The sequence below is a fragment of the Bos mutus genome, chromosome 19, assembly GCF_027580195.1.
Source record: "Bos mutus isolate GX-2022 chromosome 19, NWIPB_WYAK_1.1, whole genome shotgun sequence".
Lineage (NCBI taxonomy): Eukaryota > Metazoa > Chordata > Mammalia > Artiodactyla > Bovidae > Bos > Bos mutus.
Window position 1 is genome coordinate 6,254,928 of NC_091635.1, and position 25,704 is coordinate 6,280,631.

Below are 25,704 nucleotides of genomic sequence, written 5' to 3' on the forward strand. Positions count from 1 at the left end.
GCCTCCCAGGGAGGATGGAGCAGGAAAGAGGGGAGGGGGCACAGGTCTGGAGCCAGGACTTTGGGGTCCTCGTTCCCACAATGCAACAGTTCTCAAGGAGGCGTGGCAGTGGGACCCCCGTGGTACCAGCCTGGGCAACAGCTGCCCATCCTCCTCTGCCCACCTCAGTGAAGCCAACCACCTGTTCAAGGCCAGCTCCCGGGCCTGGCAAGCGAAGGGCTCCTGTCTGCCCACCCCACCCCCAATCCTGGCGGCACCCTGGTGACACAGGAGGTGTGCAGTGGGCCCCACGATTACCTGGATGTGGGTGGGAGTACCGGGAGGGACACCCAGTGGTTGGGATGGAACTTTTCCAAAACAGCCCTCTGAGGACATAGGTTCCTGCTGGGTCCAATGGCTTCTCTTCCCAACCCATTCATCTCACAAGCTGCCACTCAGGTTGGTCTGAACGCCAGATCAACTCCCTCCCGGAAGCATCGAGAATCTGTCGGAGATCCCTTTGTCCCACAAAGGTGTGTCCCCTGCCTCCCCCGACACCCCATCAGCCTGAGCCTGGCATGATCTCAATAGCTCAAGCACGACGCAGCCAAGCCCCTTCCTTCCCTCTCCTCTGCTGAACACACCCAGGCATCGTTCTAGAAAGAGAGGCACCAGTACCCAGAGAAGAGTAACCACCTGCTCTGTCCACACAGAGCAGGGGACACAATTGGAAACCAGAATGGGAACACATGGTACTTGGGGTCACGCCCCTCCACTTCCCACTCGGAAATAATTGTAATAGCAAATAGAGTCCGAATCCTCCCTACCCTGTGGCCACAGGTGACCCTCATATCTCAGCAATCCATCCTCAGAACCTGGGACTTCCCTGGCAGTCCAGTGGTTAAGACTCAGCACTTCCACTGCAGCGGGTGAAGGTTCGATCCCCAGTCAGGGAACTAAGATCCCGTATGCCGTGTGTCATGGTAAAAAAAAAAAAAATCTTCCCAACCCACTGAGGCTGGTTTTACCATCATCAGTTTACAGATGAAAAGAAGGCTCAGAAACTTGCCCAAAGTTTCTCAAACAGCAAGTTGGGGTGAGCTGCAGCAGAGAAAGGGGTGTTGGAGGTGCAGGGGGGGGGAAACGTGGCCTTGATCCCGGGGTGGGTGCCCCTCTGTCCCGCCGCAGGGAGGAAGGAGACCGCGGCCGACACCAAGAGCATCGCCGGGAAGGCTGCCCGGCACCGCTTGCAGGCCCTGGGGGCCGAGGGGCGCCAACTGCTGGCACCCACCATAAAGCAGAGCAGCCTGTCCCTGCACTTGAAGGGCCAGACTGATGACGTGCGGCCGCCCGGACCGCTGGCCTGCAAGCGGCCGCCCAGCCCCACCCTCCAGCACACCGCCAGCGAGGACAGCCTGTCCAGCAGCACAGGCGAGGCGCCGTCCCGGGCAGTCGAGCGTCATGGCGATGGCCCTTGTCCCCCGCTGCAAGGCCAGAAGAAAAGCCCAAGAAAGAAACGAGAGGAGTCCCTGGAGGCAAAGAGGAAGCGGAGGTCCCAGGCCTTTGAAGTCACAGGACAAGGGGTGAGCCTAGAGGGACAGGAGCTGGGGGTGTCTGGGCCCCCTCCTTGCCGGGTTCTGAAGGCTGGACTCCTCCAGAGGCCCCAGGGTACCACTAGCTGTGCACCACTCTCCATGGAGTTTCCCCCAACTGAACCCAACATCTCCTTGTATCAGATCCCCACGCAGCTCCCAGCTCATCTGGCTCTCCAGCCAACACAGCTGTCCCGCCCCAAGATGCACGTTGCTGGACCCCGGCCTGTGGAGAATCACACTGAAGAACAGAGGATGCCAGTGGTTGGACACCTGACCCCTACCATCAGACCCCTGGGAAAGACCACGCTGCCTATGGCCAAGGTCAAACTCCCTCCGTGCCAGAGCTTGGGTGAGTCCCAGCAAGTGTCGGGGGCGGGATAGCAATGGGGAGAGGGGAGCCTTGGCCAGGCCAGGAGGAGACTGGTTGAACTCCCTGCCCCTATGGCTGCCCCTTGCTGGAAACTGGGTTCCTGAAGACTATTAGTGGGACTGGCCTCTGGGGGGGAGGTGCCCCTAGGGAGTTCAGAGCCACTGTGGGTGACGAGAGGGGCATGGAGAGGCATGCCTTAAAGCAGAGCTCCTGGCCCTTCCCGTTGCAGGCCCCGAGGACACCACCCCTGTCGCTGCCCCCTCCAACCCAGGGGATGTTTCCGAACGGGTTGCTCGGATGCCCCGCCTGCCCTATGGCACAAGCACCCAAGGCAAAAATGGGCACTTTGGGCACAACTGAGGGGCCCTGCCCGGAACCGGCCCTCCTGCCCGCCAAGGCTTGATGGGGTGTGGCAGTAATGGGAGACGGAGGCTGGGCAGATGGGGATGACCTGGCGTCAGGAGCTCGGGATCTCAGAAGGCTGGGGCCCCTGGGACCCAGGAACCATGGGGGTGCCTGCCCCCACACTTCCGTGCCTTCAGTGCCAACGGGAAGGGGAACTGAGCCCAGGAGGCATGGCCTGGATGGCAGGGCTCCCTGGCTTCCCAGCCCTGGATCCCCGGGCTCTCTGGGCAGAGACTCCTGTTGCCGAAACTCTTCTCTAAGATCTGCAACCAGATTGGCCTGAGGAATGTGGGGCGGGGGTGGAGCAAGGAGGGACTGTTCATGGGATTAGGGCTCCTGGGCCCACATCTGGGACAAGGGCATGCTGGATGGCTGGGGAAGGGCCCGCCGGGCATTTCCCTTACTGTGGCTGGGGGCTGGAAAGGAATCTAGCTTTGTTACTCAGCAGTCGTTTCCACCTTCCCCCTGCCCCAGAACTGCTTGTTAACAATAAAAATCCCATTTGAGTTTTGTTGGTTGTTCCGGAAACTAGACCTTGTCTGAAAGGTGGGGTGGTCCTGACAGACTGGGCTTCCGTTCCCCGGGTCGTGCTAATGGTAAAGAACCTGCCTGCAATGCAGGAGATGCAAGAGATGTGGGTTCAATCCCTGGGTCAGGAAGATCCCCTGGAAGAAGAAATGGCAACCCACTCCAGATTCTTGCCTGAGGAATCCCATGGGTAGAGGACTGGCGGGCTCCAGTCCACAGGGCTGCAAAGAGCCCGACAAGGCTGAGCGACCGAGCACATCACTGATTAAGATTCAACCCAAGTCCCCTCTTCCCACCACACCCTCTTCTTCTCTGGCTGGTTGTAGAGCACCAGTCAACAGACTCCTGGGGGAAAGTGTTTTTCCTCCGGACTCTGAGGTCTCTGCCCAGACCCCCTCCCAGGAGAGGTCAGAGACTTAGGGTTGTGCTTACCCCTCCCACCCCAGGAAGCCAGGGCTCAGAAACTGCTCAACTGAGCCCCTCAGTTTCAGGTGAGAAAGCTCCCCCAAGGTGCACCTGGCCATCTCGATGCTTTTACCTGCCCTGTCCCCTGTGGGGACGGGGGCCCTTGGGGAAAAGGTAATGAACGATGGGGAGTCCCTGACCTGTGGAGCCCTCCTTGGACTGTTTTTGCCCCCAGAACTGGGTGGTTTAATCACCCCCTTGCCGCTCCGAGCGCTGGTTTATTCTACCAAGAGCTCTGGCTTCCCACGTAGTGCTGGTGATAAACAATCCACTTGCCAATGCAGGAGACGCAAGAGACACGGGTTCGATTCCTGGGTTGGGAAGATCCCCTACAGGAGGAAAGGGCATTGCCCTCCAGTATTCTTGCCTGAAAAGTTCCACGGGCAGAGGAGCCTGCCAGGCTACATACAGTACATGAGGTGGCAAAGACTGAAACACTGCTGAGCACACACATACACACCACCAGGAACCTTCCTTTCAGGTCAGTGAGAAAGCAACTCCTGAAACCAGGCATCTGGTCTACCACCCACCACCTGGCTTCTATCCACCCAGCTCTCAGGCCGCTGGGGCCTGGTCCCCCAGCAGGCCAGGACAGACACCTCCACTGGCCATGCCAATCCTGGTCCCTCTGCGCCATCTCTGCTGCTGCTGCTGCTAAGTTTCAGTCGTGTCTGACTCTGGCAACCCCATGACGGCAGCCCATCAGGCTCCCCGTCCCTGGGATTCTCCAGGCAAGAACACTGGAGCGGGTTGCCATTTCCTTCTCCAACGCATGAAAGTGAAAAGTGAAAGTGAAGTTCTACTGGGCCTTTATTTTCCTGATCCAGAGGCCTCTGGAAGGCTCAGCTTCCCACCCCGGCCCGCCTGGCTACTTGGGGGTCCGGATGAGGGTGTGATAGACGGGCTTGACAATGAGGTGGAGATGCAGGGCATTCTCCACCAGGTACTCGGAGTTGCGCCGCTGCAGGTCGGCGTGCGCCAGGAAGTCACCGGCCTCCTCGCTGCTCTGGTGGAAGCTGTAGGCGTGGCGGACCAGCAGGCGGCCGTGGTGGCGCGCCCCCACCAGCACGGTCTTCTGGAAGCTCACGCCCGCCGCGTCGCCGCCGCTGCTGGCCGGCGTGACCACCAGCCGGGGCCGGCCGTCCTCGGGGCGTGCGAGGGGCAGCGCTGTGCCCGTGGCGTCCGCGTAGACAGGCCGCAGGCTTACCGGCAGCCAGCGTGGCGAGAAGAGCACGCCCAGGTGACCCGCGGCCCGAGTCGTGGCTGCTTGGGCCCAGCTGCGCCTGGAAGCTGGTGCTGCGATCGTCGCGGGCGGGTTGTTGATGACCACGGGCGCCCCAGGCAGGCGCGAGGTAGTTGTGGGGCAGGATGGCGCACCGTTGACGTCGAAAAAACCTGGCGAGTGCAGCGGCGAGGCGGCGTGGAACTGGTAGGCCTGAAGGAGCAGGTCGGCCACCGCTGGGGGCCGTGGCGCCAGGGCGCCGAGCCGCGCCTGAAGCTGAAACAGCTGCGCCGCAGGGATCACGGGTAACGGATGGCGCGCAGCGCCGCGCCGCCACAGCCGGGCGGCGGCGCGCCGCGCCCAGCCACGCCCAGCGCCTGGAAGAGCTCCAGCTCGCCCTGCAGCACGAGGTCCGAAAGCGCGCCAGCAGCTCAGGGCTCACGGCGCCCACTCGGCGCTCCCCGCCACGGCCGACAGGTTCCAGGCCAGGAACTGCAGGCAGCTCTGGCGCAGGGCCTCGTCCCCGGTGCTCACCGCGTAGTGGTACCAGCCCACCGCCGGGCCCGCGCCGCCCGCCAGGTGCGCGCGCATATAGTCGGCCACGCCCCGCTGCAAGGAGGCCACGCGGTACTTGGTGGCCAGCTGGTGCAGGGGGATGGCCTGTGCCAGCAGCACGGTCAGCTCTCCGCAGTAGAGGTACCTGCCAGAGAGGTACAGAGATGGAGCGCGGTCAGGGAGGCCAGCGGTTACCCTATCCAGCGCTGCCTCCTGAGTCCCGAGGATACCCGGCCTTGGGCAGACAGTATCGTCATTAAGGGAGCCAACAGAAGGACCTTCCCGCGCGCATCCTACTTCACCGCCTCTTCTTTCCGGTTTCTCGTGGGACGTGGAAATAAGCAAGCATTTATTGAGCACAGGCGGCTCAGTGGTGAAGCATCCGCCTGCCAATGCAGGAGACGAGGTTCTGTCCCTGGGTCAGAAGATCCCCTGAGTAGGAAATGGCTACCCACTCCAGTATTCTTGCCTGGAGAACCCCATGGACAGAGGAGCCTGGTGGGTCACAGAGTCAGACACCAGTGAGGGACTAACGCTTTGTGTGTGTGGACTCAGTCGCTCAGTTGGGTCCGACTCTTTGCTACCCCCTGGACTATAGCCCACCAGCCTCCTCTGTCCATGGGATTCTCCAGGCAAGAACTCATCTTTAAAATGGGAGTGGTCAACCCTAGTGGGGTTGATGAGAAGAGTAAATAAATCCTTTCACACATTAAAGACTCAGAAAACTGTTAGCCAACATTTTAATGAGGATTTTCCAGATCTCCCTTCTCTGTTCTGGAGCATAGCCATACCAGGGGGCTTCAGGGTCCACCAGTCCAGAGGGCATGAGATGGGCTGCGGTTGAGCTGGTCCACGGAGCTCATTTCCCTGGATTCCCTGGTGGCTCAGATGGTAAAGAGTCCGCCCGCCAATGCGGGAGACCGAGGTTCGATCCCTGGGTCGGGAAGATCCCTTGAGAAAGAAATGGCAGCCCACCCAATGTCCTCGCCTGGAGAATCCCATGGAAGGAGGAGCCTGGCGGGCTGCGGTCCATGGGGTCGCAAAGAGTCGAAAAAGAACTGAGCGACTGCACTGCACGGAGCCTGTTTCAGGGATGGGTTGCAATAAGTGGGCACAGAGGGGTCACTCAGGAGCAGTCCCCGGTGCAGAGTTCAAGACACTACTCGAAAAAGCAGGCCTCGGAGTGGGGCTTCAGCCGCCGCACAGCATCCGCGGGCTTGAAGGGCGAGGACCCGCTCAGCGGCGGGGCGGGCGGCCCTCATCGCCACCTGGTGCTGACGGCCCGCTTTCGGCTCCCCAGCTAGCGCTGGAGCAGCGGTGCCGAGAGCTGCGCCGCGGGCCGCCGCCTGAGGAGACGCTGCCGCGGGCGCGTCAGCTCGAGCAGCAGCGCGAGGCGCCGGCCTGCTCTGGCGGCGTGCACGAGCTGGAGCTGGAGAAGGCCGAGATGCAGTCGCAAGCCCTGCTCCGCGACGGCGCGCTCGCCACCGCCGCGAGGCCCTGCGCCGCCTGGAGCAGCGCCAGCCTCTGCGAGGAGATCATCCGCGCCCAGCGGCAGCTCATCCAGGGTAGGGTCCCCGCGCTACCTACCCCGCGAGTCCGACCCGCTAAGGGCCCGAGCGCGACTGAGCCCTGCCTCTCCGCCCCCCCCACCGCAGACTGCAACCTGGCCGTGCCGCAGCATCTGAAGGACCTGTACGGCGTGGCCTGCGGGAGCATGAGGAGGGCAACCTGGAGCGTGCCACCATGATGGACCGCCTGGCCTCTCGGGCCCTGCAGGTGGGCGCCCGGGCCGCACCATGCGCCTGTGCTAGGGGGGCAGGGCTGATGCCCAAGGCGGCGCCTTCCAGCAAGTAGGCTGGCCTCGGGACCGGGCTGGCTGATCCCCAGAAAGCTGACACCTCCTCCTTATCCGACACAGAGCCTCGCCAAGCTCCCCTCCCGTGGTGTTCTTCTCCCGCACGTGTCCCCATCCAGGGTCTGAAGGTCAGGGTTGGCCATCTGAGATATCACTAAGGGCCCCAGATGCCCTCCCAGGAGCCCAGGCCACCAGGCGGTGCCCCTGGGGATGCCTAGCAGACCACGGCTGGCCCCTGGGGACTCAGAACACAAGCCCCCCTGTCTTCTGGGGCTCCCAGCCCAGATTACAGCCCCAGACACTCTGTGTGCCTGTGTCACCCAGGCTGTTTACTCGGTCCGAGACCAAGTCTTCCGACTCCCCTCTCCCTCCTTTCCTCTCCCCAGGACAGCGCCTTGCCCAAGATTAGCCCCCCAGGAACTGTGCCGACCCCGGAGGAGTCTGACCTAGAGAGCGTCAAGATGCCGAACTCCGAGTCCCCGCACCAGCACGGAAGCTTCCTCCCTCTGCTCGGCACTGAGAGGTGAGCTGAGGACCACTTCCAGCCATCCAGCCCGCCTGAGCCACCAGGCCGTGTCTCACAGATGCCAGCCCAGACCTGGCCTCCCAGGGAGGATGGAGCAGGAAAGAGGGGAGGGGGGCACAGGTCTGGAGCCAGGACTTTGGGGTCCTCGTTCCCACAATGCAACAGTTCTCAAGGAGGCGTGGCAGTGGGACCCCCGTGGTACCAGCCTGGGCAACAGCTGCCCATCCTCCTCTGCCCACCTCAGTGAAGCCAACCACCTGTTCAAGGCCAGCTCCCGGGCCTGGCAAGCGAAGGGCTCCTGTCTGCCCACCCCACCCCCAATCCTGGCCGGCACCCTGGTGACACAGGAGGTGAGCAGTGGGCCCCACGATTACCTGGATGTGGGTGGGAGTACCCGGGAGGGACACCCAGTGGTTGGGATGGAACTTTTCCAAAACAGCCCTCTGAGGACATAGGTTCCTGCTGGGTCCAATGGCTTCTCTTCCCAACCCATTCATCTCACAAGCTGCCACTCAGGTCGGTCTGAACGGCCAGATCAACTCCTCCCCCGGAAGCATCGAGAATCTGTCGGAGATCCCTTTGTCCCACAAAGGTGTGTCCCCTGCCTCCCCACACCCCATCAGCCTGAGCCTGGCATGATCTCAATAGCTCAGCGCACCAGCCGAAGCCCCTTCCTTCCCTCTCCTCTGCTGAACACACCCAGGCATCGTTCTAGAAAGAGAGGCACCAGTACCCAGAGAAGAGTAACCACCTGCTCTGTCCACACAGAGCAGGGGACACAATTGGAAACCAGAATGGGGAACACATGGTACTTGGGGTCACGCCCCCTCCACTTCCCACTCGGAAATAATTGTAATAGCAAATAGAGTCCGAATCCTCCCTACCCTGTGGCCACAGGTGACCCTCATATCTCAGCAATCCATCCTCAGAACCTGGGACTTCCCTGGCAGTCCAGTGGTTAAGACTCAGCACTTCCACTGCAGCGGGTGAAGGTTCGATCCCCAGTCAGGGAACTAAGATCCCGTATGCCGTGTGTCATGGTAAAAAAAAAAAAAAATCTTCCCAACCCACTGAGGCTGGTTTTACCATCATCAGTTTACAGATGAAAAGAAGGCTCAGAAACTTGCCCAAAGTTTCTCAAACAGCAAGTTGGGGTGAGCTGCAGCAGAGAAAGGGGTGTTGGAGGTGCAGGGGGGGAACGTGGGCCTTGATCCCGGGTGGGTGCCCTCTGTCCCGCCGCAGGGGAGGAAGGAGACCGCTGCCCGACACCAAGAGCATCGCCGGAAGGCTGCCCGGCATCGCTTGCAGGCCCTGGGGGCCGAGGGGCGCCAACTGCTGGCACCCACCATAAAGCAGAGCAGCCTGTCCCTGCACTTGAAGGGCCAGACTGATGACGTGCGGCCGCCCGGACCGCTGGCCTGCAAGCGGCCGCCCAGCCCCACCCTCCAGCTCGCCACCAACGAGGACAGCCTGTCCAGCAGCACAGGCGAGGTGCCGTCCTGGGCAGTCGAGCGTCATGGCGATGGCCCTTGTCCCCCGCTGCAAGGCCAGAAGAAAAGCCCAAGAAAGAAACGAGAGGAGTCCCTGGAGGCAAAGAGGAAGCGGAGGTCCCAGGCCTTTGAAGTCACAGGACAAGGGGTGAGCCTAGAGGGACAGGAGCTGGGGGTGTCTGGGCCCCCTCCTTGCCGGGTTCTGAAGGCTGGACTCCTCCAGAGGCCCCAGGGTACCACTAGCTGTGCACCACTCTCCATGGAGTTTCCCCCAACTGAACCCAACATCTCCTTGTATCAGATCCCCACGCAGCTCCCAGCTCATCTGGCTCTCCAGCCAACACAGCTGTCCCGCCCCAAGATGCACGTTGCTGGACCCCGGCCTGTGGAGAATCACACTGAAGAACAGAGGATGCCAGTGGTTGGACACCTGACCCCTACCATCAGACCCCTGGGAAAGACCACGCTGCCTATGGCCAAGGTCAAACTCCCTCCGTGCCAGAGCTTGGGTGAGTCCCAGCAAGTGTCGGGGGGCGGGGATAGCAATGGGGAGAGGGGAGCCCTTGGCCAGGCCAGGGAGGAGACTGGTTGAACTCCCTGCCCCTATGGCTGCCCCTTGCTGGAAACTGGGTTCCTGAAGACTATTAGTGGGACTGGCCTCTGGGGGGGAGGTGCCCCTAGGGAGTTCAGAGCCACTGTGGGTGACGAGAGGGGCATGGAGAGGCATGCCTTAAAGCAGAGCTCCTGGCCCTTCCCGTTGCAGGCCCCGAGGACACCACCCCTGTCGCTGCCCCCTCCAACCCAGGGGATGTTTCTGAACGGGTTGCTCGGATGCCCCGCCTGCCCTATGGCACAAGCACCCAAGGCAAAAATGGGCACTTTGGGCACAACTGAGGGGCCCTGCCCGGAACCGGCCCTCCTGCCCGCCAAGGCTTGATGGGGTGTGGCAGTAATGGGAGACGGAGGCTGGGCAGATGGGGATGACCTGGCGTCAGGAGCTCGGGATCTCAGAAGGCTGGGGCCCTGGGACCCAGGAACCATGGGGGTGCCTGCCCCCACACTTCCGTGCCTTCAGTGCCAACGGGAAGGGGAACTGAGCCCAGGAGGCATGGCCTGGATGGCAGGGCTCCCTGGCTTCCCAGCCCTGGATCCCAGGGCTCCCTGGGCACAGACTCCTGTTGCCGAAACTCTTCTCTAAGATCTGCAACCAGATTGGCCTGAGGAATGTGGGGCGGGGGTGGAGCAAGGAGGGACTGTTCATGGGATTAGGGCTCCTGGGCCCACATCTGGGACAAGGGCATGCTGGATGGCTGGGGAAGGGCCGCTGGGCATTTCCTTACTGTGGCTGGGGGCTGGAAAGGAATCTAGCTTTGTTACTCAGCAGTCGTTTCCACCTTCCCCCTGCCCCAGAACTGCTTGTTAACAATAAAAATCCCATTTGAGTTTTGTTGGTTGTTCCGGAAACTAGACCTTGTCTGAAAGGTGGGGTGGTCCTGACAGACTGGGCTTCCGTTCCCCGGGTCGTGCTAATGGTAAAGAACCTGCCTGCAATGCAGGAGATGCAAGAGATGTGGGTTCAATCCCTGGGTCAGGAAGATCCCCTGGAAGAAGAAATGGCAACCCACTCCAGATTCTTGCCTGAGGAATCCCATGGGTAGAGGACTGGCGGGCTCCAGTCCACAGGGCTGCAAAGAGCCCGACAAGGCTGAGCGACCGAGCACATCACTGATTAAGATTCAACCCAAGTCCCCTCTTCCCACCACACCTCTTCTTCTCTGGCTGGTTGTAGAGCACCAGTCAACAGACTCCTGGGGGAAAGTGTTTTTCCTCCGGACTCTGAGGTCTCTGCCCAGACCCCCTCCCAGGAGAGGTCAGAGACTTAGGGTTGTGCTTACCCCTCCCACCCCAGGAAGCCAGGGCTCAGAAACTGCTCAACTGAGCCCCTCAGTTTCAGGTGAGAAAGCTCCCCCAAGGTGCACCTGGCCATCTCGATGCTTTTACCTGCCCTGTCCCCTGTGGGGACGGGGGCCCTTGGGGAAAAGGTAATGAACGATGGGGAGTCCCTGACCTGTGGAGCCCTCCTTGGACTGTTTTTGCCCCCAGAACTGGGTGGTTTAATCACCCCCTTGCCGCTCCGAGCGCTGGTTTATTCTACCAAGAGCTCTGGCTTCCCACGTAGTGCTGGTGATAAACAATCCACTTGCCAATGCAGGAGACGCAAGAGACACGGGTTCGATTCCTGGGTTGGGAAGATTCCCCTGCAGGAGGAAAGGGCATTGCCCTCCAGTATTCTTGCCTGAAAAGTTCCACGGGCAGAGGAGCCTGCCAGGCTACAGTACATGAGGTGGCAAAGACTGAAACACCGCTGAGCACACACATACACACCACCAGGAACCTTCCTTTCAGGTCAGTGAGAAAGCAACTCCTGAAACCAGGCATCTGGTCTACTCCCACCACCTGGCTTCTATCCACCCAGCTCTCAGGCCGCTGGGGCCTGGTCCCCCAGCGGGCCAGGACAGACACCTCCACTGGCCATGCCAATCCTGGTCCCTCTGCGCCATCTCTGCTGGGCCTTTATTTTCCTGATCCAGAGGCCTCAGGAAGGCTCAGCTTCCCACCCTGGCCCGCCTGGCTACTTGGGGGTCCGGATGAGGGTGTGATAGACGGGCTTGACAATGAGGTGGAGATGCAGGGCATTCTCCACCAGGTACTCGGAGTTGCGCCGCTGCAGGTCGGCGTGCGCCAGGAAGTCACCGGCCTCCTCGCTGCTCTGGTGGAAGCTGTAGGCGTGGCGGACCAGCAGGCGGCCGTGGTGGCGCGCCCCCACCAGCACGGTCTTCTGGAAGCTCACGCCCGCCGCGTCGCCGCCGCTGCTGGCCGGCGTGACCACCAGCCGGGGCCGGCCGTCCTCGGGGCGTGCGAGGGGCAGCGCTGTGCCCGTGGCGTCCGCGTAGACAGGCCGCAGGCTTACCGGCAGCCAGCGTGGCGAGAAGAGCACGTTCCAGGTGACCCGGCGGCCCGAGTCGTGGCCGCTTGGGCCCAGCTGCGTCTGGAAGCTGGTGCTGCGATCGTCGCGGGCTGGGTTGTTGATGACCCACGGGGCGCCCCAGGCGGGCGCAAGGTAGTTGCGGGGCAGGAAGGCACTGCCATTGACGTCGAAAAACTTGGCGTAGTGCAGCGGCGAGGCGGCGTGGAACTGGTAGGCCTGAAGGAGCAGGTCGGCCACCGCCGGGCCGTGGCGCGCCAGGGCGGCCGAGCGCGCCTGAAGCTGGAACAGTTGAGCCGGAGGGATCATGGGGTAACGGATGGCGCGCAGCGCGCGCTCGGCCACAGCCGGCGGCGGCCGCGCGCGGCCCAGCCACGCCTCCAGCGCCTGGAAGAGCTCCAGCTCGTCCTGCAGCACGAGGTCCGAGCGCGGAAGCAGCTGCGCCAGCAGCTCAGGGCTCACGGCGCCCCACTCGGCGCTCCCCGCCACGGCCGACAGGTTCCAGGCCAGGAACTGCAGGCAGCTCTGGCGCAGGGCCTCGTCCCCGGTGCTCACCGCGTAGTGGTACCAGCCCACCGCCGGGCCCGCGCCGCCCGCCAGGTGCGCGCGCATATAGTCGGCCACGCCCCGCTGCAAGGAGGCCACGCGGTACTTGGTGGCCAGCTGGTGCAGGGGGATGGCCTGTGCCAGCAGCACGGTCAGCTCTCCGCAGTAGAGGTACCTGCCAGAGAGGTACAGAGATGGAGCGCGGTCAGGGAGGCCAGCGGTTACCCTATCCAGCGCTGCCTCCTGAGTCCCGAGGATACCCGGCCTTGGGCAGACAGTATCGTCATTAAGGGAGCCAACAGAAGGACCTTCCCGCGCGCATCCTACTTCACCGCCTCTTCTTTCCGGTTTCTCGTGGGACGTGGAAATAAGCAAGCATTTATTGAGCACAGGTGGCTCAGTGGTGAAGCATCCGCCTGCCAATGCAGGAGACGCAGGTTCTGTCCCTGGGTCAGGAAGATCCCCTGGAGTAGGAAATGGCTACCCACTCCAGTATTCTTGCCTGGAAAATACCATGGACACATAAGCCTCGTGGGCTACAGCCCTTGGGGTCCCAAAGAATCAGACAGGACTTAGCTGACTGAGCACGTCGATGATTCCTATATTGAGCGCCCACTGAGTGGTTGAGCTCTGTGCTAGGACAAGAAAGATGTAGCTCCTACCTTCACCAGGTGTACAGTGTGGGTTCGGATTCATATTCCGCCAGTTACTTGCTATAAGAGTGGGCAAGCCATTTAACTTCGCTGTTTGCCTCTGGGAACAAAAGATGTTTCCCAGGATCCCTTAGATCACATGACTAAATTCTAGCTAATGAGATGTCCACAAAGGCACAGACTGGGATTGGGGGAAAGGCTGGTTAAACAGAACTGACTAGGGTAGAGATTGATGCTAAAGCTGAAACTCCAGTACTTTGGCCACCTCATGCGAAGAGTTGACTCATTGGAAAAGACTCTGATGCTGGGAGGGATTGGGGGCTGGAGGAGAAGGGGACGACAGAGGATGAGATGGCTGGATGGCATCACTGACTCAATGGACCTGAGTCTGAGTGAACTCTGGGAGTTGGTGATGGACAGAGAGGCCTGGAGCGCTGTGATTCCTGGGGTTGTAAAGAGTCGGACACGACTGAGCGACTGAACTGAACTGAGGGCAGAGATTATTGTCGTTCAGTCTGCCAGTCGTGTCCGACTCTTTGCGACCCCACAAACTGCAGCACGCCAGGCTTCCCTGTCCTTCACCATCTCCTGGAGCTTGTTCAAACTCTTATCCATTGAGTCGGTGACGCCATCCAACTATCTCATCCTTTGTCGTCGCCTTCTCCTCCTTCCTTCAGTCTTTCCCAGTTAGGGGGTAGAGGAAAGATGCTTTTGTCCTTCTGTGCTATCTCTCTTTCTGTTGCCTGGAAGTTTGAAGAAATGACCAATATTCTGCAGCCATCTTGTCTAAACTATTAAAGCAGGGTCATTTTCTCAGACTAGAGTGTGGGCAGTGTCCCTGTGCAGAACGCTAGCACGAAGCAGCCCCCTAGCCCTGTGGTTCAAAACCTGGCCAGACAGCAAAACCACACAGAGACATTAAAATAAGAAACAGTGGCCCAGCCCTAAATGTGAAGCTCGGGATTCAGGGTGGGGCCTAGAAGTCTATAGTCCTTAAAAGCTCTCAAGGCCAGGTTTGGAAACAGCTTTGAAAGTATTTGGTAACTAACTTCAAACCATTCAGAGCTTTCAGTCAGGGGAGTCATGCTGCATTTTGCAAGAAGCTGGTGCAAAGAGGGAAGAGGGAGGTAGTTGCATGGTCATCCTAATGCCATCCAGGGAAGGGGCAGGGCTAAGAGCCAGGGCTTCCATCACCCTTTGAGTAGAGAAGCCAGGGACGTGGAAAGGGATGTCTTCCCCCGATCCTTCCCCACCTGATGAACTTGTCGAAGACGGCAGCACAGTCCCGGGACTCCTGCAACACCACCTCGCTCTGGTTACTCAGCAGCTCCCGGAACTGCTCACTCTGCAGTCCCAGCAGCAGGCGGTGGGCATGGAAGACTCGGACCTCGTCGGTGCCCATGGCCTGCACCCGCAACACCACATCACTGGCATTGCCCTGCCGCAGCAGTTCCTGCAGGCGCTGGAGCAGCATCTGGGAGTGGTTGATGGAGGTGCCCGCTGACTCCCCGCCAACATCAGCTTTCTGGGCTGCAGCAGGAAGGAACAGAGCAGCCTGAGAGGGCAGCCTTCTGGGGTTGCAGACGGACCAGCTGGAGATGCCTGTGGTTGGATGTGGGCAGAGGGTAGGGGAAGCCTGGGGAGGCTGTGTGCTCCCATTTGTGCCTGTGAAGTGTGTGGATGCATGTGTGTGCAGACAAGCACATCTTAGACAGGGAAAGTCGTGAACCTGAGCAGACCCTGAGAAGATGCTCTTGGAAGGGGCTGGGGGTGGATTCCCGGCAGGGAGAGGTCATGAATCAGGATGGGACAAAAGGTCCAGAGCTGGATTTCCCTGGTGACTTGGTGGTAAAAATCTGCCTGCCCATGCAGGAGACACAGGTTTGATCCCTGATCCGGGAAGATCCCACGTGCCACAGAGCAACTAAGCCTGTGCTCCAGGACTATTGAGTCTGTGCTCTAGAGCCGGGGAGCTGAAAGTACTGAGCCTGAGGTCTGCAACAAGAGAAGCCACTGCAGTGAGAAGCCCTCGCACTTCGATGAAGAAGTGCTTGCTGCAACTAGAGAAAAGCCCACACAGCAAGAGACCCAAAAAAAAAAAAAAAAAAAAAAATTTAATGTCTAGAGCTGATCTCCATGATGCCAGACGCCTAGGCGAGGATTGAGGAACCTCTTGGTCCCCACCCCCTCGCCTCCTGAAGAATTGCCCACCTTACCCCTTGGAAGAGAATAGTTGGCCCAAAGCAGTGCATTCCCCAGCAAATGATCTATTGAGCACTTACAATAAGCCAGACACTCCCCTGGAAGCTCAGACCAGCACAGTGAACAAAACAAACCAGCTCCTTACACTCATAAAAGCACAACTTAGCTTCTTAGGCAATAAATACACAAATAAGCCTCTGGTTTTAGGCTGTGACCAGTAAGGGCGGTGATGGGTGGCGGCTCCTGTAGGTGCAGGAATCAGAGACAGGCTCCCTGAGGAAGTGATAAGGAGCCCTCCCAAGGCCCTGGGAGAGGCTGGGCTTGGTGCTGGGAAGGCAGAGGGGATCTGCCCACATTCTGAGTGGGAGGTGAGGGGCGGAGCAGGGGAGGGGGCTGCAGCCTGGGCGGGTGGTGCAGGCCCAGCCGCCCTCCTGGATCCTGATCTGGGAGGCAGGGGTCTACACTGGCCTTCCGGTGGACCCGAGAAAGCACAGAAAGAGCGGGTCCTGGACGGGACTCTCGAGGCACCTGCGCCTTGGGACTGGCATCCTCCTGCTTCCAGGCGAGGCACGCGGGACCCTCCTCCCCTGTTTCCAGGGACACCGTGAGGGTCAGACGGGGACACGTGCTTACGGATGGAAAACTCAGTGACAGAAAGCACCGCCAGCAGCTTCCCCAAGTGGAGCACGGACTGAGGAGTCCAGGGGAGCAGATGAGCCCCCCCTCCCCGCCCCGCCGTGCGTGTATGTGTGCATGCACGCAAACACACACACACACACACACACACACACACACACACACACACACACACACACACACACAGTCCCAGGGCCCATGTGGACTCTTGAGGAGGCTCCCAGGAAAGCAGAGCCTCTGTGTATGGGTGAGAGGCAGATAGAGGGAGGGAGAAAGGGTAAGAGAGGAGCCCTGGTTATTTTCCAGCCCCGCCATCCCCCAAGCTGTCACAGTGAAGGCTCCAAACGCTGATGGATCCCACTCTCCCCAGCCTGGGCCCAGCTGCCAGGGACAATGGGCAGTGGAAGGGTCTTCCTGTGGTTAAGCCGCCTGCCTGCCCAGCCCTCCTGCCCTCGGAGGCCAGCTGCCCTCCTCCACGGAGCTGCCTGATCAAATCAACTCTGTGCCTGGCCCGGCCGGCTGGACACCGCCCCCTCCTGGCCGTGGGCAGTTGGAGCCCGAAGGTCTTGCCCCTTCTCCCTGCCCACTGCCCACTCACCTGCACGAGTGACCAGGCCCACCAAAGTCAGCATGGCCCAGAAGCTGGCCCAGGACCCAGGCTTGGCAGAGCCCAGCCTGCACATCTTTGCACCCTGCCCCCAAGCCCACGGGAGGAACGGCGGAGCCCAGACCTCTCCGCGCGCACATCCCTCCTCCTTATATAGGATCCAGCCCAAGGGGATGGCCGCCCCCCTTTCCCGGCTGGCCTCCCTCCCCCCACCCAGCCTCTGCCTTGGATTGGTGGAAACTGGCCCCAGCTGTTACCCAGGCAACCAGTTGAGCTGGAGAGCGGCCTCCCCAGGCGCTATTGTGCTGCTCTCGGGCCCCTGAGGGGACCAGATCCGGCGGCTTCCCCCTCGTCTCCTACCACCCGGCACAGCTAGTCACTCCTCTCCTGGGAAGTCGAAGGCTCTCCAAAGGGCAGGCAAAGGGCTCCAGAACCAGAGGCAGCCACCAGCCCAGAGGGTCCCCAGCCCCCTCCCCTGACCCCCCACCCTGGCACAGAGTACACTTGGCAGCATCGTGGCTGGAGCACCATGGTGAGTCAAGGACTGCAAAGGAAGGGCCTGGAAGAGGAGAAGGCAGCAGTCCAGGCCCCGCCCCTCCCTCCTGTGTTGGGGTGGGCTGGCTTTCCAGAAAAGAGGACAGGGCTCTAAGTAGGGCCCGTGGGGCAGCTGATGTCATTCTCATGTCCTTCGTTGAAGAATGATCCTGGCGTGCTCTGAGGAGGGTGATGGGCCTTAGGGACATGGGGGCTGTGGCCATCACACCCCCCCGCTCCAGGTCAAGGTGAGCTAGGATGGCGGGGCCGGGCATAGAGCAGCTGCACCCCACGCTGTGCACCCCTGCCCCGAGCACCCCCACCCAGAACCGGGCTGGCCGCCTCGCTTGAGGCTGGTCCCCTGCAGGCATCCCGCCAGCCGTCTGACCAGGAGCTGCCCTGGAACCTTCTTCCTCTAATTCACCTTCTCAAGTGGTCTCGGGTCTTTTGGTTCACCTCCTTGGAAGGTTTCTCTTACCAGCTTCTGTCCAACTTCCTACTGTAATTTTTCCCATCTCAAAGTTCCACAGAGGGGGCTTCCCTGGTGGTCCAGTGGTTAAGACTCCATGCTCCCAAGGCAGGGGGGCCGGGTTCCATCTCTATCAGGCAACTAAGATCTGGCTTGCTGCAACTAAGACCAGTGCAGTCAATAATAATAATAATAAAAATAAAAGCTGCAGGAGACACACAGCAGAGCCAGGACCCACCCTGACAGTGGACACGCTGGGTGACAGTGTCAGCTGGGTTCGTGCAGGGGAGAGCTCTTCTAAGGACAAAGGAATAGAGAGAAGAAGGTGGGGTCTGGAGCCCAGGGGGGTGGGTGGGCGGCGCTGGTGGGGCCTCACCTTTTCCAGGAACAGGTAGGGCCTGGCCCAGACCCTCACGGGAGGGAGTCCTTCCAAGTTGATAAACTGAAACGGTGTGTGTGTGTGGCGGGTATGTGTGTGTGTGTAGGGGGCTCCTGGGAGATCCAGCTTAGCCTTTCTCCCAAGGCCAGGCCCTTCACTGGGGCTGGGTCAGAGCCCGCCCTCCCTTGCTCTCTGAATCCCAGGGACCGGCTCAATGCATTGATCTCTGCCCCGGCTGGCACAGAGAAACACAACAGCTCCACCCCCCACCCCTCTCTGGAGCCACAGAGAGAGCTGGAATTGGGTCTGGCACCTGCTGCGTCCGGGTTGGCAGAGACTCGGCTGTCCGGCCCAGCGGAAACCCCTCCCGGCTGTCCTGACCTTCACACCCAGCTCCCTTCATCCAGATTCGCCACCCCCTGCCCACTGGCTGTATGCCTGCCCTTCCCGGGGGCTGTACCACTTCCCTGACCCAATCCAACAAGACAGCCTCAGTGTGAGGGGAGGGCGGGGTCAGGGCCAGTGCTGTTCAATAGGATGTTATTGATGATTTTTTACAAAGACAATGCTGAGAGAACCCACTAGTCAGAAAATGGTCTTTCAGTAAGAAAGTCTCCTTGAGGCTCAGAAGTGTGACCCACCTGTGCTGGAATCTCCCACCCTCCACCTAGGAGCCAGGGCACCTGTGTCTTCTTAGCCTCTTGACGATGGTCATGTACACCCCCAAGCTAAGCTGTATCGGCTAGAGTTAGATGGACGGCATTTCAAGTGTACAGGAATTGGGGAGGGCCCAGGTTACCCAGAAAACCCAGCAGGGTCACCTCTGACTCCCCATCTCTGGGGGCCTCGCCTCTTCTGGTTCTAACTTGTCATCCCTGAAACTCCTCTACTGATCTAAAAACTGACTTTCCAGCGACTGCCCTGGTGATCCAGCAGCCAAGACTCCAAGCTCCCAGTGAAGAGAGCCTGGGTTCAATCCCTGGTCAGGGAATTAGTCCCATATGCTGCAACTGAGAGTTTGTGTGCCGAAACTAAAGAGCTCGCATGCTGCAACTAAGATCCAGTGCAGCCAAATGAATTTTAAAAAACGAACAAAAAGGCTGACTTTCCAGGAATACGCATTTTCTGTTTACATTTTCTTAGTCTGAGGGTTTCTGAAGTGTGTGCATGCATGTGCGTGTGTGCTGTGCACGTGCGCCCTCGTGTGTGTGTGTGCCATCTGTAAGAATGCACACGTGTGTAGGTGTGCACGCATGTGTGTGTGTGTGTGCAGTCTGTAAATATGCATGCATGTGTTTGTAGGTGTGTGTGTGGTGTGGAAGTATACACGCCTGTGTTTGTGTGCGTGTGGTGTGCACGCACCTTGCACAGAGAGTCTTGGAGCTGGAGAGAGGAAGCGGGGCATCCACCCTGCCCAGTCTTGCAGATGGAAGGTCAGAGACAGTTTTATCTTGCCCTGTGCATCTGGAAGCTCCGTAATTCCTCGAGAGCAAGTCTGAGCTAGAACAATTCCCGGAGACCAGTGTAACTTCCCACCTAAGACAAGAGTATCTATGACCCAAGGGGCTTGTCTGAGGTCTCCTGGCCCGGACAGGGGCTGAGCCTGGATTCAGATGTTGCTTTTCTGCTTTTCTTTCCGTAGCCCCATACTGTCTCTTCTGGGAAGCTATATCAGTAGCCACAGGCGAGGCAAGGAATCGCTAGTGTTGGTAGAGTAAGCTTGGGGCAGGATGCAGAGTTTCTGAATCTGTGGCAAGGGTGAGCGGACACGGGAGAATGGAGGGGTGGGTTCCCAGCCCTGTCCCAGCTGCAGCCTCCCTTGTACCTGTGATGTCTCACTTCCTGAGCTAGGGTGCCCCAGAACACTTAGATTGGGAAACAAGGCATCAGGAGTCTAGGTTCCAGGCCGCTGGAGTTTGGGGGTGGGAGGCGCAGCAATGACAAACAGGAAAGAATTGCTCCTCAAAGTGACTGACATGATATGGAAAGCTTCGCCCGAAGCCAGGCTGTCCCGTGGTGGTACCCATCTTCCAGCCTCAGCATCCTGCGTCATGCTGCCCACCCACCCCCAGATGGAGGGCCTTGTGCATCCGAGGGGTGTATCTACCTGACCCACTTCCCCTCCCGGTAAAGCTACCTGAGCACCTGCTCTTCCGGTAGGAGGGAGTGACCAGAAACGGCTCTGGAGGAGGGACAAGGCCGAGTTCAAACTCCGCCTGCTGCCACTTACGTGCTCTTAGCCTTATCCGACTTGCTGGACTTCTCTGAGCTTCAGTCCCCTCTCGTGTGAAGTTGAGGTGTCCCAAGTTAGCTTGCGGGGCTGCTGGGAGGGTGACCCGTGGGGAATAGGGTGGGTCCTCGGGAGATGTTGGCAGAGACCCCTGCACCTGGCTGGAAGTGGCCCCCTGCTCACCCACAGCCTCCTGGTGCAGGGAGGTGGTGGCCTGGGGACTTCTCTGTGCCTCTTGCACCCTCTGTTGCTGGAGTCCCGGACACTCTGCCTGGGGACCTGAGTGCCTACGTGCCTCCCACGGGACCTGACCAAAGCCAGTGGACTCTTGGGGGTATGCAGTGCCAGGACCTGGCCACCGGGGAGCAGCAAGACTTCTGTAAGTTCCGAGGCTGGGTGTGAAGGTGAGGCTGGAGGTGGGCATCCTGGTATTTCCAGCCCCAGAGTGGGATTTAACTTTGTTGTTGTTCAGTCACTAAGTCGTGTCCGATTCTTTGCAACCCCACCGACTGCAGCACACCAGTCTTCCCTGTTCTTCACCATCTCCCAGAGTTTACTCAAACTCATGTCCATTGAGTCGGTGATGCCATCCAACCATCTCATCCTCCGTAGTCCCCTTCTCCTCTTGCCCTCAATCTTTCCCAGCATCAGTGTCTTTTCCAACGAGTCGGCTCTTCCCATCAGGTACCCGAAGTTTTGGAGCTTCAGCATCAGTCCTTCAATGAATATTCAGGGTTGATTTCCTTTAGGATGGACTGGTTTGATCTCCTTGCTGTCCCAGGGACTCAGGTCTAACTCAGGGAGCCCAGAGACTGGCTCTGCGGCATTCCCAGAGGGTGAGTGTGGGAGGCGATTCCAGGCTGGGCCTCAGCTCGCCCCAGACTCAATCCGCATACTGTCCTGGGCGCCCACTGCTGGCTGTGCTGGTGACTCTTCCCCACGTGGGATGGGAGAGCTGGCCAGGCTCAAATTCCAGTCTCTGGACTGCAAGCCACGCCGGATGGTGTTTATTTGCTAGTGACCGCTTGAAGGACAGTCCATTTCACCAGGGCTAGGAAAACAAGGGCTTGTGGGGTGCCGCTGGGTCTGGGTTTCCCAGAGCTGCTGGCAGCTGGGTCCGGCTCCTCCTGGGGGTCCCAGCCAGCGTTGGGCACAGCTTCCTGCCATCCTTCCAGGCCAGCAGCACCCCCACCCCACCCCAAGGTAGCTTCCTTCTCGACCCACCACCCGCAGCCACTGCACAACCGATTCCTTCCAGCCTGGCCCGGGGGCTCCTCTCCAGATCCGTGTCCTGACCAGGGCAGCCTCGGCGCTCCCTCCCCAGCACGGGTTGCCCCCCACTCCTCTCTGAGTCAGCTCCTGGAACACATCTGCCTTTCTTCAGAGTCCTCGCCCCCAGGGTTTCTGACAGCCAGACTGAGCCCAGGCCGGTTCCCAGTGCCCTTGGAGCACGGGGCAGGCCATCCAGAGTGCCAGTGCTACCCTTCCCAAGGCCACCCTCCAGCCTCGCCCCTTCCCTTCCCAGGCTACCTCGTAATCCTGCTTTGCTCCAGATGGTATCGACTGTTCAGGCTCATCCCCCTGGGCCTCGGGCCCCACCCTCCCCCTCCTCCCCTCCTCCCCTCCTCCCCCTCTCTCCTCCCCCTCCCTCCTCCCTCTTCCCCCCTTCCTCCTCCCCCTCCCTTCTCCCCCACCCTCCTCCCCCTTCTCCCCCTTCCTCCTCCCCCTCCCTTCTCCCCCACCCTCCTCCCACCACCCACCGCTTCACACGTGCTGACTGCAGACTCAGTGCTGCTGGAAGAATCGTCAGGCAAACAACTGAGAGCGAGCTGCAGGCACCCCCGGAAAAAGCCACAGGGTGACCCAGGACCCAGGAGCATGCGGCTGGCAGGAGATGAGACAGGTAAGGTGCCTAAGACCCAGGGTGGGCAGGGAGAGTGAGGTGGCAAGGTCAGCAAGGAATCTGGAGGTAGGGTGGGAATGGGGAGCTTGAAGTGGAAAAAATCAAGAGCTGGAAGGTGAAACCTAAAATCTGAAAGTGTAGACTAGGTGGGGAGGGACCAGAGCATGTTGTCTGGTCCTCATCCCAGATCGGCCACCAGCTAGATGTGTGTGATGGCAGACAGGTCACACCTGACCCCTCTGGACTCAGTTTCCCTGTCTGAAAACCAGGGCCCTTCCAGCTCCAGTGGTACTAGGAGACAGAGAGAGAGAGATGCTCTTTGGGGTAGAAAGGAGAGAACTTGGTCACATTTCTCCTTGAAGAGGAGGCAGCTGTTTGCTACAGCAGCGCGGTTGCCATGGTTACCGTGGGTCCGGGTCAGTTACCCAGGATGCCTTACGAACACGGTGCTCAAGCCCCAGTTCAGACTGTCTGACTCAGGCTGCCTGGGAACCAGGCGATTCAGAAATAATCTCTAAGATGGCAAGAAAGGCCACTGAGTACTTCTTCCCATTGATAGTGGAGCCAGGCCCCGAGGGGGTGGGCTGGGGTGGAGAGGACGTGGCTGTCGGGATTGCGTTTGGCTGGACCTGACTAGGGGCTCTGCATGGGGCCAGGGTGAGTAAAGACCTCAGGGCCAAGGTCATGGTGGGGCTGCTCCAGGCCAGGCTGGAAAGAGACCAAAAGTTCTAACCTGCCATTCTGCACCTCCTAGCTGCCCAGCTATGGGTGACCCTGCTGCCCACACCCAACAGCAGTGGGCTGAGCCAGGAGTTTGAAGGCCATCGGCCTGAGAGCCCCGTGACGTCCCCTTGTGTGGCTGGGGTCATCCCTGTCATCTACTACAGTGTCCTTCTGGGCCTGGGGCTGCCTGGTGAGTGGGGAGTGAGGTCTGGGGTCCAGGGCTGGGCCAGAAATTGGGGTCCTCCTTCAGTGGGTGCCAATCCTCCATGCTGACCCCTGAGACACAGGATCGTGGATTCCTTCCTCTTGCCTTGTGGGGGTGCTCTGGGTCACTGCAGAGCCAAGCATAGAGCGGAGTAAAAGCGAGGGTGCTCAGTGGCTGTCGTGTCTGACGCTTTGTGACCCCATGGACTGTAGCCCACCAAGCTCCTCTGTCCATGAGATCTTCCAGGTAAGAAGCCTGGAGTGGGTTGCCATTTCCTTCTCCAGGAGATCTTCCCAATCCAGGGATCGAACAGGCAACTCCTGTATCTCCGGCATTGCAGGCAGATTCTTTACCGCTGAGCCATTGCAGAAGTTTGGCGTGCTCAATAGCTAAACCCAAGTTTTCAACAGAGCAGACAGCCCCCTTCTTCCCCCAGGAATGGGGATCTCCTAGAATGACTAAGTTCATGCAGAACAGCCCAGAGCATCACACTGAAAGCTTCTTGCACCATCCGCTGCATTCAGAAAGCAGAGCAGGGGTGTGGTATGGATGCAGGAGAGGATGGGTGGAATTAGGGAATGGCTCATCCCTGCCTGTAGCCTGGTAAGGCAGTGGCCTGCAGTGCCATGGCTGGACAAGGCAAGGCTGATCTGCTTAACCTTTCCAACAAAGTGAGCTTTAAGAAGGTTCCAGAAAGAGGAAAAGAGAGGCAAGAAGCAGCAGGCGGGGAGGGACGATGAGAAAGCACAGCCAGGCAGCCCTTCTAACCTCTGACCCCTCCCCTCCCTAACCTCGGTGACCATCAGTCAATCTCCTGACCACGGTGGCCCTGGCCCGCCTCGCCACCAGGACACGGAAGCCCTCCTACTACTACCTTCTGGCACTCACAGCCTCGGACATCGTCACCCAGGTGGTCATCGTGTTCGTGGGCTTCCTCCTGCAGGGAGCTGTGCTGGCCCGAGAGGTGCCCCAGGCCGTGGTACGCACAGCTAACATCCTGGAGTTTGCTGCCAACCATGCCTCGGTCTGGATCGCCGTCCTGCTCACGGTGGACCGGTACAGTGCCCTGTGCCACCCCCTGCGCCACCGGGCCACCTCGCCCGGGCCGGGCCCAGCGGGCCGTCGCCGCTGTCCTCGGCGCTGCGCTGCTCACTGGCATCCCCTTCTACTGGTGGCTGGATGTGTGGAGGGACGCGGACCCGCCCAGCACGCTGGACGAGGTGCTCAAGTGGGCTCACTGCCTCATTGTCTATTTCGTCCCTTGCGGCGTTTTCCTGGTGGCCAACCTGGCCATCGTCCGCCGGCTGCAGCGGAGGGGCCAGAGCAGGCCGCGGCCCCAGGTGGGCAAGAGCACCGCCATCCTCCTGGGCGTCACCACGCTCTTCGCCCTCCTCTGGGCACCCCGCACCTTTGTCATGCTCTACCACCTGTACGTGGCCCCCGTCTACCACGACTGGAGGGTCCACCTGGCCCTGGATGTGGCCAACATGGTGGCCATGCTCAACACCGCCGTCAACTTCGGCCTCTACTGTTTCGTCAGCAAGACTTTTCGGGCCACTGTCCGAGGGGTCTTCCAGGACGCCCACCTGCCCTGCACCCTGGGGTCACGGTCAGCGGGCATGGTGGCAGAGCCTATGCTGAAGCCTCCGGGACTCCCCAAGGGGGCAGAACTGTAGAGGAGGAGCCCACGCAGGGAGCTTGGGGTGGCTCATGCTTGGAGTACTGGGGTCTGTGGTTGTGCCCACAAACTTTATCAACACTCTCCATTGCAATCTGGGGGTGGGGAGAGAGGTTTCTCACTTCAGGGGTGGCTCCCCAGGAAGCTAAATTAATGTTGGTGGGTTGAATGAACGAATGAATAGATGGACGGATGGATGAATATGAATTGCTTTTATCCCACCCCTTCCTGGAGCCCACCTCTCATTCCCTGCGTCAATTACTTCTTTGGCTTCTGCTGGCAATGCCGGGGAGAGAGGAAGATGTCCCCAGGATTCCAGGCCTTTCCTGGGCCAGGGGGAACCATGTGTGGGGGCTGAACAATGGGGAGGAGCTGTCTGGGAAAGTGGTCTTAAGTAGACTCAATGTCCCAGCTCTGGGGCGATATAAAGACCTTGGGGTCTTGAGTGTCCTGGACTGATTTTGATTGACTCCCTGCCCTGGAGCCAGAATAGGTTCAGGGGCCCCAAACAGCCCGGGGCTGCAGTCTTCATGGTTGCCAAGGAGCAGGACTAAGCAACAAAAGGCCCTCTTAGCTCAGGGGCCAGGAGAGGGGAGAGGCGGCCCCGGCCACGCTGCTGACCTCACTGCACTTGGGGAAGAAGGCTCTTTCTCTACCAAGGTGGGGAAGGGAGATGGCTCCACTGACGGGAGGCCAGGGGGGCTCTGCCCACCCTCCTAGACTCTCTCCTTTTGGCGGTGCCAGCCTGGAAAGGCAGCTGGGAGGGACAGCAGACGGACCTCCCACCTGCTCCAGGCATTGGGTAAACACATTAGCAGTCTGCTTTCTGCTTCTTGATCAGGCTGAACTGACCTTTCCCCTGAAAGGGAGGTCCAGGCGGGCCCTCACCAGCACCCAACCCCTTCGTGGGATCACAGAAGCGAAAAAGGCAGATATGCGCCGGGCAAACAGTCAGTGCAAAAT

At 59.9% G+C, this 25,704-nt stretch overlaps 4 protein-coding genes and 1 pseudogene across 6 annotated transcripts in view; 3 read left to right on the forward strand and 2 right to left on the reverse strand.

Moving 5' to 3' along the window:
- Window positions 1-3,763, forward strand: part of KIF19 (kinesin family member 19) — a 36,615-nt gene extending 32,852 nt beyond the window's left edge. Inside the window, exons 17-19 of one of the 3 annotated variants that reach the window (XM_070389027.1) lie at window positions 1,168-1,562; window positions 1,716-1,923; window positions 2,174-3,763. In XM_070389027.1, the coding sequence (XP_070245128.1) occupies window positions 1,168-1,562; window positions 1,716-1,923; window positions 2,174-2,304 (734 nt within the window). In that variant the 3' untranslated portion in view covers window positions 2,305-3,763. The remainder of the gene's footprint in view (window positions 1-1,167; window positions 1,563-1,715; window positions 1,924-2,173) is intronic. The other 2 variants (XM_070389026.1, XM_070389025.1) reach the window with 2 other exon arrangements.
- A 447-nt stretch (window positions 3,764-4,210) lies between these two features.
- On the reverse strand, window positions 4,211-5,945 carry LOC138992072 (BTB/POZ domain-containing protein 17-like; annotated as a pseudogene).
- Window positions 5,946-6,029: 84 nt separating this feature from the next.
- Window positions 6,030-10,287, forward strand: LOC138992073 (kinesin-like protein KIF19). Its single transcript, XM_070389231.1, has 8 exons — window positions 6,030-6,044; window positions 6,420-6,684; window positions 6,798-6,895; window positions 7,361-7,497; window positions 7,745-7,880; window positions 8,743-9,138; window positions 9,292-9,499; window positions 9,754-10,287. The coding sequence occupies exons 1-8, from the start codon at window positions 6,030-6,032 to the stop codon at window positions 9,882-9,884; spliced, it is 1,386 nt and encodes a 461-aa protein (XP_070245332.1). The 3' UTR covers window positions 9,885-10,287.
- A 535-nt stretch (window positions 10,288-10,822) lies between these two features.
- Window positions 10,823-21,769, reverse strand: LOC102267675 (BTB/POZ domain-containing protein 17). Its single transcript, XM_070389028.1, has 3 exons — window positions 20,233-21,769; window positions 14,429-14,705; window positions 10,823-12,697 (listed from the first exon to the last, which is right to left on the reverse strand). Exons 1-3 carry the CDS (start codon window positions 20,654-20,656, stop codon window positions 11,623-11,625), a joined length of 1,776 nt encoding a protein of 591 aa, XP_070245129.1. The 5' UTR covers window positions 20,657-21,769; the 3' UTR covers window positions 10,823-11,622.
- A 226-nt stretch (window positions 21,770-21,995) lies between these two features.
- Window positions 21,996-25,030, forward strand: GPR142 (G protein-coupled receptor 142). Its single transcript, XM_005910889.3, is given in 4 exon segments — window positions 21,996-22,135; window positions 22,890-23,048; window positions 23,870-24,161; window positions 24,163-25,030. Coding segments are annotated over 4 exon segments (1,053 nt in total). The 5' UTR covers window positions 21,996-22,110; the 3' UTR covers window positions 24,740-25,030.
- The last annotated feature ends 674 nt before the right edge of the window (window positions 25,031-25,704 follow it).

Excerpts from the sequence above, each read along its gene's own strand:
- LOC102267675 (XM_070389028.1), bottom strand. The coding sequence starts at position 20,656 with ATGCCCACCTCCAGCCTCACCTTCACACCCAGCCTCGGAACTTACAGA. Across the intron at positions 14,706-20,232 it reads TCGGATAAGGCTAAGAGCAC|CCCAGAAAGCTGATGTTGGC; the intron begins GTAAGTGGCAGC and ends TTCCTGCTGCAG. Across the intron at positions 12,698-14,428 it reads GTCTTCGACAAGTTCATCAG|GTACCTCTACTGCGGAGAGC; the intron begins GTGGGGAAGGAT and ends CCTCTCTGGCAG.
- LOC138992073 (XM_070389231.1), top strand. Across the intron at positions 7,881-8,742 it reads GGCCCCACGATTACCTGGAT|GGGAGGAAGGAGACCGCTGC; the intron begins GTGGGTGGGAGT and ends GTCCCGCCGCAG. Across the intron at positions 9,500-9,753 it reads CCCTCCGTGCCAGAGCTTGG|GCCCCGAGGACACCACCCCT; the intron begins GTGAGTCCCAGC and ends TTCCCGTTGCAG.